Below are 13,069 nucleotides of genomic sequence, written 5' to 3'. Positions count from 1 at the left end.
GTACAGTAACTAAGGATGTAACATCCTGTGATATTATATAAAGAAGGTACAGTAACTAAGGATGTAACATCCTGTGGTATTATGTACAGAAGGTATAGTAACTAAGGATGTAACATCCTGTGATATTATATAAAGAAGGTACAGTAACTAAGGATGTAACATCTTGTGATATCATATAATAAAGGAAGACAAACAGAGGAGTAGCCTCCTGCAATATTATATAACGAAGGTTGAGTAAATGAGGAGTGGCCTCCTGTGATATAATTGAGGAGTAGCCACCTGCAATATCATATAATGAAGATAGAGTAACGGAGGAGTGGCCTCTTGTGATATCATGCAATGAAGGTAGAGTGAGGAGTGGCTTCCTGTGATATCATAATTGAGGAGTAGCTTCCTGTCATATCATGTACTGAAGGTAGAGTGAGGAGTGGCTTCCTGTGATATCAGTTGAGGAGTAGCCTCCTGCGATATCATGTAATGAAGGTAGAGTGAGGAGTGACTTCCTGTGATATCATAATTGAGGAGTAGCTTCCTGTCATATCATGTACTGAAGGTAGAGTGAGGAGTGGCTTCCTGTGATATCAGTTGAGGAGTAGCCTCCTGCGATATCATGTAATGAAGGTAGAGTGAGGAGTGACTTCCTATGATATCATGTAATGGAAGTAAACAGAGCCATAGCCTTATGTTACATTAATGTATTGAAGTAATGGACTAGTAGTGTGACATCACGAAAGTGGCACATTAAAAATAGTACATATAAGTAAGACATTGCTTTTGTTCAAAGGTTAATGCCACCATAAGAACACTGTGTGCCAACTGTGAAATAAATTTTGACGAAAGAAACATTTAGCTGGCAGTGAACGATTTGGATATCTGCTGGTGCATTAGTCCTATCACATTTCACATTTATTTATTTTTTAATTGCAGGCAAACACACATCAAAGGTTGGTATTTAAGAGAGCCAAAGTCACAAACAAATATTGTTACCATTGCGATTTGAAAAGGCGGCCTTTTAAAATAGATGAAGCTTGGGGTGACCTTCTGGAAATGTCACCAGTGCAGAGGAGCATTGCCTCACTGGCACGGGCAACATGTTTGCCCCAGAAAGCATAAGCAAACCCCAGGCTCTAAATCACTACGTGGACTCAAATTGACCTCCCAGTTCAATCCTCAGCTGGTGTACCATTTGTCCGTTCTACCATGGGATCTTTTTTGATGCTGGAATGTCACGGTACACTGTCAGGTATATTGCAGTGACATTATTCCAGAAGATGTGTTGGCTTTATACTAGAAGACTGGGCTGTACTTTCAAGAAGTGTTTTACTACAATAAGGTGAAATCAAAGCAATCTCACAATCATAATACAGTTAAATTGCTTATATCGATGATATTCAGAAGTTTTCAAAACATCCATCCATTCACCCATAGCCTCGTATCCAGTAAAGGTTGCGAGAAACATGGATCTTATCTCCGAAAAATGCTATTTGAATATGTGAAGTTCAATAAAATTAAAATTGAATAAGATTCAATTATACAGACGCTCCTCTATTTAGGAACGAGATACGTTCCGAACGGCCATTCATAACTTGAAATGTCAGTAAGTCACTATTCAACATGACTTAAGGGTATATGCAAGTACAAAGAACTAGGATGCTGGGAGTCCGCACGCTACGCTGCTGAGCGGTGGGAGTAGTGGCCAGTCGTACTAGGCGGAATTGGCGAGCAGAAAAAAAAAATTCGTAGTGGACAGGAAACGGGAGCCCAATGAACACAATTTGGACTTACGGTCCTCTTCGTTCGTATGTCTGAAAGTTCGTAAGTTGAAAGTTTGTAAATAGAGGAGCATCTGTATTCCAAATTGATATTGAAAATGTGGCTTGTTGCAGTAATATTAACATGTAATAATTTATTGTCAGTGTATTCACTGTTTATCTTTTATTGTTTTTTGACAAATTTATTTATCAGGAACAGGCCAAAATGATTGAAGGTGCTTTTTAATCATTAACGATCACGCTAAATTTACTAATGCCCCCACAACATTCAAGAACCTGCCCCTGTCTCTGCAAGCCACAGTAATCTAGGTGACTGGTTGGGTTCCCTCACTTTGCACCCCATGGGAGAGAAGCCTAGAGTTACCTATGCTGGGAATCACAGAACATGTGGCAAGGGAAACCTTAGACGGGATACCAGTCTGTCGTAGGACACACGTGAATGAAAGGAAGATTGTCTGTTTTTCTGACTCTACACACAGACTTTGAAGATGAGTTTATTCTTTTTCACCAAAGATCTAAAATCCCTTTCCCCCATTGCATTCCGCAGATTTACTTGTAAGCTGGGGGGGAGGGTGTTGCATATCAGGGTCATAACCCCTTCCCCCTCCTTTCTATCTAGCCATTCCCATGGAAACCAACAGTGTCGACAAGTATGGATTTACTCTATACATGACATTCAAACTCATTATCAGACTGATTCCCCCTGTGAGTGTGACTTTTGCTATCTGTGGACTGCAAGTGTCTGATACAGTAAGAACCATTTTTGTGGGGATGGATTCTAATAAATTTGACTTTTGGTGAACAAAAAAAATCTGAGCAGGAAACAGTCATAAGGATATTTCCACTGGGGAATATAAGAACCTTTGCAAAAGACTTACTCAACATTGCAGTGAAAATGAAGTTAAGCAATCCATTGCAACATAGCCCTGATTATCATGCTATTGCATAAGGGGGTATTCCACAAAGCAAGATTTCCCAGTTACCTGGATGACTTAAGCCAAACGTGGAAACTGTCCAATAGGAAGAGAGGTAACTGACATTCCTATATTCGACAGTCCTTACATTTGGCTTAAGGTATCTGGCTAATGAAAAAATCCTGCGTTGTCTTTGTATCCAACATTCAACATTAACCATAATGCAACAGCAGGTTCCTGGAACCTACAACCTTCTGGAGTAGATTTTTATCACATGAATTCATGTGATATTAATGAATTCATCATTGATGAATTTAACCTCTTTTCTCAAGCATAACTATATCTGTTAATTATGTAAACCTTTATGAACTACTGAAGTAACCACTTAAGGAAGTACTGTATCAACAAATAATGAATAACATGTAAAATACCAATCCCATGTTTGTTCATCGTTAATTAATTGTGATGCATCATTTATCTCAGTTATTGTATTTACTATATCTGGTAATTCTATAAATCTTAGTGAACTACTGAAGGAACAAGTAATGAATAACAGGTGAACTACTGAAGGAACAAGTAATGAATAACAGGTGAAATACTGATGGCAAGTTTGTTCATTAGTGAATCATGACACATTTTTCATCTTAGGTCGTGACCATATTTGTTCATGACTGGTTCATGATTTACACTTCAATAGTGACTTAGTTACTACTAAGTATTTGTGTCCCCTCAAGTGAAGTGTTACCAATGCTTTTGTCCAAAGGAAAGTACAAATTAGAAAAGCTATATGACAGAGAACATCCATTGCCCCTGGAGCAGTTGGAATTTGTACTTCTCAAGCACTAACTCAATATTCAACAGTTCCAAAATGGCAACATGGTCTAAAACTGAGGAGAGAGACAAAAGCTGGAGACCGAGATATGACACACTGGGACTTAACACTAAGGAGCAACATGACTATGGCCTAAGTTCTTTGGCCAGAGGAGCCAAACTATATAGCCAAGAGAGCCAAGAAGCTGCACTTCTGGGTCTGATCATGAATCACAGAGAGTCCATGACGACCAGAGCCCACGGAAACCCAACTCTGCGAAAACAAACACACAGTATAATAAAAGACACAAAGAGAATTGTTTTAAGATCTGATATCCTTTAAACTAAAAAGTTTACATATTATAAAACAAACAGACGTTTCTGAACTTAGTGACATCCTTAAAATTGCTTTTAGCAAAAAAGATTTTGACTGTATTACAACCATCCGACACTAGAGGGCAAAAATAATAAGTAATTTATATTTGAGACCGTGTACACGTACAGTAAGTGTAGTGTAGTCTTGCTGTCTATGAAAACTACACGTGTTTATTTATCCAGGCAAGGAAACATGCCTAGATATGTAAAATTTCATTTTAAGCATGTTATCATTATAATGAGCACTAATACGGCTGTTTTGAAAATATATTTATGCAGTCAACATAGTTTTCCAAAGATAGATTTTAAAGTTTCTTGGTAGTCGCATTAGTAGATAAATGACTAAATGATGCAGCCTTTGCCCTATTAATGGAAAGCAGCTAGATTTATGGATGAATGAGTCGTAAAGAATTAGTGGTATAAATCGTATGTATTTATTTGTCTAGGTATCCTATTATCGTTATGCAGATGGAACAAATTCTCAGGCTAAGACAAATCAAAGTTTGCCATCCATTAACGTATTTTAAACTAAACCTTCACCGGAGTGCATCATGGTTACGACAGCGTGCCACCCAGGACGATGCCAAAAAGATGTGACGAATAGGCGTTACGTGTGAAATTTAGTAAAAGCGGGGGGTGGGTTATTATTTAGTGGGGCGGAGGCACAAGCTTTTGTAAATGGGATTTTAAAATGCTCCATCAATGTGCTCCATTCAGGGGTCCCAGTACTACCGTAAAAATCCGGGCTTCAATGGAAATCCGCGCCTCCTGTCTTAATTAAATAGCCGAAGTGCCGTGCAGCCCGTTAAACGTCGTAATGTAATTTGGTCATTTTAACAGGAATCTAAGACGTTTATCTTACATAAATAAAACAAAATAAATAAAACGTCATCTTTCACGACTTGGCGTTCAGAACTAAGTGAGTTAGTTGTGCAAAACGATAGGCCTATAGGTAACGTTGTTTATAAGGGTTAGTTTCCACAGTGTTGCAAAAAATTACTTCTTTGACGGAATAAAAAGCATTTGCATTGCATTGTAATGACGTTAGAGCTGTATAAAATTAGATCTAATTAGTTTGAATACCTGTATCATTAAAAAACGTAATGAAAAGTTTGAATAAATGTCGCAAAAACAGAAATGAATGATATGAACAAAGATTTCCATTGACAAACAGCAGATGGTTACGCCTCATATGACTAGACAAAGACCAACAGATGGATGTTCACTCTCTCCGATTTGCCTTGCTCAGCATCAATAGAAGTGAGGACCTATGTAGTTAGGGCTGGGGTCGTCATTTTAAAAAGGCAGCAAAAGTAAGAATGTAAAATCGTTTTTTCTTTCGAGTGTTAACACCCTGATTTAATACGTTACGCATGCGCATTAGGGCAGAAGGCGCTGATTTCCATCGGCGAGCCAGTTTGATATGACAGCATCGGTTGCAATGCTTGAATATTTTAGGATTGCAAGACGTGGAGCTGCTGTATGGACACAACGTCAAGCTCACTTTATTTAATCGTCTTCATTCTTTAAAATCAATAGTTTCCCTGCAAGACAAATGTGAATTATGTATTTTTTTGCTTGTCACATTAACATTTAATTTTGGAGGCGGATTTTTTTTTTAACAGAAATTATTTTTCTGTAGACATATTTTCCCAAACACCATTTCGCTTACACAAAGTCTAATATATGTCTCAATTTTCATCACCACATAATTTACATATCCTTATTTTCTATAAGAAGTGAGTATTCATAGACGCTCTATCGAATGGCAGATGTCCCGTCACGACAATGCCAAAAAACACCTTTCCTTAGCTGCACAGAATATTCCTTCGAGAATTTACGTCGTGTCTGATTTAAATGCCAGTTAGGCTGTGTCATTCAATTCATATTTTACTATACCGTAGTTTTAAAAGTATCTACAACACAAGAGACCTATTCCTAGGGGTTGATTTTTTTTTTTAACCAATCGTGTACACGCGTTTGTGAATGGAACGGGTGGAAAAGTAGAGCTCTACAAACTAGCTCATGTCATAGGGAAATGTATACATGATTTATATTGTTATTGTAATGCATAATTCGGGCTATAACATTAAATCGCTGAACAATTAATACAACACAGGTTTAACAGTAATCACTGCAGCCCTTATTCCACCGCTGTGACGTTTTGGCCATCGGATGACAAGCGTTTCCATCAATCAAGGTGGGTCACCACAGCAGTTCATACATGATGTGTAAGAAAGACGAGGGCTTCCCTTATGTAGCAAATGAGAAAAAAGGCTGAAAAGGGAGGAGCCGACACCTTTACGTCAACTGCGCCGTGTGGGCGTGAAGGAGCCGCACAAAACCCCGTCAGCGCCCTCCTTTGCCCGGGAGCGTCTGATTACTCCGTCCGCGTTAAAAAAAGGCAAAGGGTGACTGGAAGAATCGGTAACAGCCGCTGGAAGTTGATAACAATGTTAGAAGAACAGACTCGAGTGTCTTTTTTGCTGCACAGTATTTAAGATCTGCTTACTCAAATGTTTTTTCTAAACGTAGGATGGGATTAACTTTGAACGGCAGCTATATCTCACTGTTTCTTGCTGTTCAGTTAGGTGAGTTTTGCACGATCCAGCATTTTTTTAAGTATCGCATGCTGCAGTGTTAGTTTGTCTTGTATTGCTAGGTATTAACTATAAAACTGGGGGGAAATAGTCACTGAACAATGGGACATTAGTATAAGAAACGTTTGGTCAGTTGTTTCAATGTAAATTTACGTCACGCTATCCGATAACAGAGTTCTATAACAGCATATTTTTGCGGTACGTTTTAAGTAAAATTATTTTGCTGTAATAAACAAAACAAGCTAGTATGTGAGTATGTGCATACTGCCACTTTTGTTTGGGAATTTGGATACTTTTCGATTTTAAAAATCTGTTTGATATAAATGCCACAGCATAAGATTTGGGGAACCGTTTTCTAAAGGTTATGTTTTAGATTGTAGCGGCAGGCACTGCAGACATAAATTATTTACACCGTAACAGTGGACCCACTAAGCCTCGTAGATCTAGTGCCCAGTATGCATGCAGTTATACTGATATTGATTGGAAGAAGATTTTCAAACTTCCGAATGTCCAAAAATTTAACTGTGGTGTAAAAAAAAATAGTCACTGAAGTTATTCAAAACGACATTACAGATGGTATAATCAACAATAACATGCAGTTGTTTAAAAGTGATAGGCCCATTTTCTGTAATCCTAGTTTAAGAAATTGTTTGGTGGAACGGTGCAAATGCCCATCACATTTATATTATCAGGCGTATTCAAGACCTAGAAAAATATTGCCTAATGTGTAAAAATATCGGCTACATTTGTGAAGTTATAGATACGATAATCATACGGAAAGTTTGGTATCAGGCTATATTTACGAGGGTAAAACCGGTACTTTTATGCCAGCCTTGTAATCTCAGTTTTGTGTATTTTTCTGTAATTAAAAGCTATGTAAATTGAAATTTGCCGGAATACAAGTCATGTGAAAAAGTTTTTTGAAAAATCTGAATTATTTTATCTGGTTGATTAACTAATTCTAGTTTAACTAGTTTGAACTACGAGTTCATGACTTACTATGACTAAGAACTTCAATTAGTCCTACATATACCCATGGTTAATTTTGTTTTAATCTGTATTAATCTTTGGGTTTTACTAGGAATGAAAGGCGTTGTAGCAAATAAAATGCACGAATTTTATAGCCTAAAAGTTGCTATAGACTCATTAAATGTTTCAAATCTTAAGTCAGTGACAGATCAAAATGCAATATGCCAGAGTGGCAAAATGCTTTCGCAATTTTTGTTTGTATAGTGGGCATATTCACCAATACAGTACGCGACCGGGAATTGTATTCGACTCTGCATTTTTAAAGAAGAAACCCAGTCTTTCAGTTCACAATGAATAGATGCTTTAACCATATTTTCGCTTATTCACCGGGGCTACTGATCACTTCTCTGCTTTTCCAAGTTTAACTCCCAAGGCTTACTGCCCTCAACCACAAGTGCATATGTGATTTTAGTTATAAAACGAAATTGAGTTCTGCACAGTTTATATTATAATACTTGCGTATTACAATGTAGGCTTGTAGCAAATTGGAGGTGACAGTGTGTGTGTGTGTGTGTGTGTGTGTGTGTGTGTGTGTTTGCGTGGGGGGAGGGGGGGGGGGGCTGCAGATAACACGTGATATGGACACGAGCCACCGTGCAGACCCACATTCATAAAAGTGGATGTATAATAAACCAAACTGACCTTAATGTCAATATATCATATTGCAGGCCAGTATTTTTGTCCCCGAGTGGTAATTACATATTAGGCAGACAAAATTTATGTCCAATCAGTAATTATTACAGGTGAATTTAAATTAAGAAATCATAATTTTGGGAAATGCTGATGTGTTGTTCTTTACTAATATCACAACAATTAAACCTTCAGATCGGTGTTTCGTGTTTTCGCGCTTCTTGTCTGTGGAGATGAAATGACGGCGTTGGAATTGTACAGAAATATGTTCTTCAGAGCCTCGAATTTTTAAGTCAACATAGTGATGGTATGGAGAGACGCTAATGTAACGCCTTAGTATTTTGGGGAAAGGAATACATTTAGGCTATACGTAAAGGACATTTGACTTTTTTTTTTACTTAGATAACGGTAATAACATGTCGGATTTTTATACAGTGGTAAATGTTTTCGTTTTCTTCAGAACTGATTCATTATTCGCATTGCATTGCGTGATATTTCTTGTTATTGTAGAAAATACTGTGATTGAGATACACGATTAACGCATTTCTCTGCTTCCCATCGCGTTTACCTGAAATCGTGGCAAGACACATATATAGATTGCTTTGTTCTGGCACCTAAACTTTGAAAGCTCCTTTAATCGTTATAACAGTATCATCTGAGTGAACAATTTGTTCAAGGAAGAGAAATGTGAAAAAACTTCTACCGGATTATGTTATACTGCGAGCGATACGACTCGAAAACAATAACCTATACTTGCGCTGACCATCACGCACTAATATCCTCCTCCACAAATACTTAAGTGGAAACTGGTTCTCCCGTATGTTAAATAGCTCAGCCTCTCTGTCTCCCTCTCGCTCCCCTTTTCTCTCTCACACTCTCGCAAACATATATAGGCTACTTCTGAATAATATCCCAGGCACGTATGCGTTAATCTTCCTTAGTCCCCGTTGCACTTATTAAGTCCCGATATGAACCAGCATAACGTCAAATATATCACCGTGTCCAAAAATGCTGATATGAACAGTTTTTTATAATAATAAATAATAAGTACATGACGGCTAAATTGTTTGAACGTAATTCCCACTTTCGTGGAAATAATAGACTGATCCTGACTGTTTTTCATTCCTTTAAATATGATTATACATGATGCTTTATGTAATCCGCACCCATTCTTTAATTTCAGCCTATCTGCTACAGGCGGTAAGAGGAGCGGGCCAGTGTGATGCAGTGTTTAAGGGTTTCTCAGACTGCTTGCTCAAACTGGGGGAAAAAATGGTCACCTACCCAAAGGACATGGACGAGACGGAAAACCTACAAACCATCTGCTCGTAAGTTCGTATGTATGTTAAACAATGGGAAAAAAATAGTTTAGGTAGCGCAACGTGCTCCCGGGTAACTCAGACGGAAAAGCACGACATGGGGCTACATCTTACTTTTGATTCAGAAGCTCAGCTACGGAAATAAGCTTCGGTAGGAGAACAGCGTCAACCTTATAAATTAATTACGACGAAACAGACCAAATGGCATTAGATGAACACCAGTATGTTTTTTCGGTTAGATGTTTCCGTCTGTTTTTCTGTCTTAAGGGCCGGGGTTTAATGTCGTCACAATTATCAATTCATCTGGGAAAGCCGATGCTCTGTTGCACGTTATTAAAGTTGGTTGCGCGTACCTAACTATTGAATCTATTTATAATCAGCGACTAGTGAGGAATGAAATAGTGTCGCCGTATTTTTGCAAGTACGGAGATATAGACGGCATTAGGCGAGATCTGGTGCATCACGTCTTCATTTTTTGTCACTTTGGGGAAGGCAGGCGGTGTAAAACGCCCCACGTACTCTTATCCAGAACACATTCGTATGCAGAGTTAACAGTGAAATTAATAAATTAAATCTGAAGGCATCTGACTTTATGACGTGTCTATGGAAGAAATTTTAAAGAACGCATCAAACGACATGTTACTCTCGTCGTGTTTTCTAAATTCCATAGAAAATATTATCGAATAATTCTAAAGCAATATATTATCCTCTAATTATAATAAATAAAATAGATCTGTCGCCAAGGTTATCATTTGTACTTACTTAGTGTAAACTAAGGGGTGCTTTTTCTCACAAAAGAATATTACTGGCAAAAATCCAACACATTTATGTCTGGAATCCCAGCATTGCTTATTGACTGTGACTCTTTAATCGAAGTTTTGGAAACCAGTTAAATAATTCATAGCAGCTGGATTAAGCAAGGACTGGTGTAGGAACGATCACATTCCTGTGTCACCACAGATTTATATAGCCTAGCTAGGCTATTAAATATGTTTTATCCGTAGGCTATGTCAAAGAGTACACTCGGATTTCACATGGCTGAATAGGCCTATATATGCTTATAATTATTAATTTAAAATCCTAATTGTTGTAAAAATAATCAATCGAATGCACACCACAGTATCGAAACATTATTAATAGCATACATAAGTGACTGTATAACACAACTAATTAATAGGCTACTCATTCTGCTTTAAAGACCCCAGTCTAAACACGTGATTTTAGCATTAATCTTTTTGTATTTCGTCCGCAGATACTGGGACGAGTTCCATGCCTGCGCCTCAACTGCGCTAGCGGACTGTCAGGAAGGAGCTACGGATCTATGGGAAAAGCTTAAAAAGGACTCCAGAAAACTGGAATTCCGGGGTAGCTTGTTTGAACTGTGCGGCGGAGGCAGCGGAGCACCAACACCGACAGCCCCCCTGGGCATTATAATACTCCTGACTGCAGTCTCTGCACTAGTGACATGGCTTACCTTTTAGGGAGCTGGATTTCTACATCTGAAGTGAACCAATACCGGCGGATGAGACCTAACAGATCTGATAACCGCCACTGCATACCTGTTAAACTTGCAGTCAGTTATAGTTCATATGTACGGTAGACTTGGACTGTGACTGTACGGTGGTTTGCTCGATGAGTTGTTGCATACGCATACTACAGAGTAATAACGACTAAACATTACAAGAGCGATTTTCCTATAATTGTTCGTATGAATACTTGGATTGGCTTACTGAATGGATTCACAGATGCATATCTGCGACTACACTGAACTACAAATCCATGCAACTAAAATATAACTGGACGAAAACAAGTAATAGAGAAATATTACAGAAGACAGATCTTTGAATCGTGTTTGGTCTGCTTCCCTTTAAGTTAATCTTATTGCTCCTTTTTGTTTTACAAATGTGAAATGTCAAGTGAAGATGAGTGGCTGAGAAGGAATCAACTGACGTCTCTACTTTTATACGATACTCGCTGACAAAGCGAGGAAGAAAACGACCCAGCAACAAGCCGACTTGCACCATTTAGGCCCAGCACGAGTTTGCCGTGGATAGACGTTAAAGTGAAATATGCGGATGACAAAGAAATAAAGAAATCTCTACACAGAACAACGAATGGATCCCATGAAAACCGCAGCCACTCCTAAACACCCTGGAGGAAAACAAGATTAATTATTGCTGCTATGTCTCATAGTGTGTTTCTGTCTTTATGTTAGAAAGAGTCTTTATTTAAAATGATGAGCAAAATCATTTCATATTGCATCATGGCAAAAAAAAAATAATATATATATATATATTTAATGTTGTGAAATCTCACGATTCACCGCCTACAAAATATACTGTTTGTTTATTGTAGTTCTGGGGGTGTCGCAATCCAAAAGTATTAAGAAAAATTAAGGCTGAATACCAAAAGAAAAAACAAGTAATTGAAATCCCATACGTATAACAGATTATTTATTGTATAGTCATATTTCATTTCAGATTTTTAAAAAGGATGAATATATATATATAATAAATCATTTACTGATTCACCAGAGTGTATGATAAAGATCTATGTTTTACTGCGGGTATGGAGCTTGTAGTGGGACTTGCGTGTGTATGTGACGAAGGCAAGAAAGACACATGACTATGTAAATGTAACATTGTATTAATAAATCATAGCAACATTGCAGCCAGATGATGAAACGGATAGTAGGCAATAAGCAAGGGAGGAGCAGTTGGAGTCGGTATCTGAGGGGGATTTAAGTCTCAAATACCAAAACTGAAGGTCTGGTTCTGCACAATCTTGTTACAATGTATCAAAAGACAAAACTGGCTAAACAAACTCAGTTAAAAGACTCATGTAAGATGCACATTGATTGATGTAGCATTATTTTAGCTTGCATGCTTACAGCAAAAAGGATAAAAGGACTTGTCTTATGTCACAAGTGTAATACAAAAGATGTTTCGTGGCATTTAATAATTTTATAGCTTGATTTTAAAATGTCATTACTGATAGCTTAAATCGAACTTACCTATATAAATGTATGTTTAACGCTTTTCTGTTCACAAGGGCACTTGTCAGAGTTTAGATATCTTCAAATGATAACGTAATCTTTAACTTCAATTTTAAACATGTAAAGCAAAATCAAACATAAACACAGCTGTCAGAATACCCAATACTCAATTAAAACATTTGAAGGAGTGGCAATTTAGAAACAATTAAAGAACCCTATGGATTTGTATACTTAGTTAAGTGTATTCTTCGTACATGTATGTACTGTACAAGGGCATATATTTGGGTGTGGACGGCTCCTACCAATATTGTGGGTGTACGTGTGTGTTTTGGGGAGATGGAGGGCTTCGAGGCTGGTTTGGTCCCTATACCAATGCTGAAACCCATCCTATGTCCTTGGTACTGTACCGTGTAAAGTCACGACTAGATGAAAAAGATGCACTATTTAGCCAACAAATTCTCTCATGAATGATTAATGCGGTCATTTCCGTCAATGGGGACAGTTAGTCCAGCGAATGCATTATGGGAGCTGGAGATTAAGTAGACCGGGGCGTGTGCTGAAGTTCTGAATCTGATTGCTATAATTGAAAGTCAGCATCGGTAGCATGGGAGGTGTTTGGACACCC

The 13,069-nt window shown here is 37.9% G+C and overlaps 1 protein-coding gene across 2 annotated transcripts; it reads left to right on the top strand.

Moving 5' to 3' along the window:
• The first annotated feature begins 6,212 nt into the window (after positions 1 to 6,212).
• Positions 6,213 to 12,119, top strand: nrn1a (neuritin 1a). 2 transcript variants are annotated; one of them, XM_023800193.2, is made up of 4 exons: positions 6,237 to 6,298; positions 6,407 to 6,462; positions 9,314 to 9,458; positions 10,702 to 12,119. In XM_023800193.2, exons 2-4 carry the CDS (start codon positions 6,408 to 6,410, stop codon positions 10,928 to 10,930), a joined length of 429 nt encoding a protein of 142 aa, XP_023655961.1. In that variant the 5' UTR covers positions 6,237 to 6,298; position 6,407; the 3' UTR covers positions 10,931 to 12,119. The 2 variants fall into 2 exon arrangements, with proteins under 2 accessions (XP_023655960.1, XP_023655961.1); XM_023800192.2 differs by having other exon boundaries at positions 6,213 to 6,462.
• The last annotated feature ends 950 nt before the right edge of the window (positions 12,120 to 13,069 follow it).

This window comes from Paramormyrops kingsleyae, chromosome 1 (assembly GCF_048594095.1).
Source record: "Paramormyrops kingsleyae isolate MSU_618 chromosome 1, PKINGS_0.4, whole genome shotgun sequence".
Taxonomy (NCBI): Eukaryota; Metazoa; Chordata; class Actinopteri; order Osteoglossiformes; family Mormyridae; genus Paramormyrops; species Paramormyrops kingsleyae.
This window is presented reverse-complemented; position numbering and strand designations above follow the sequence as displayed.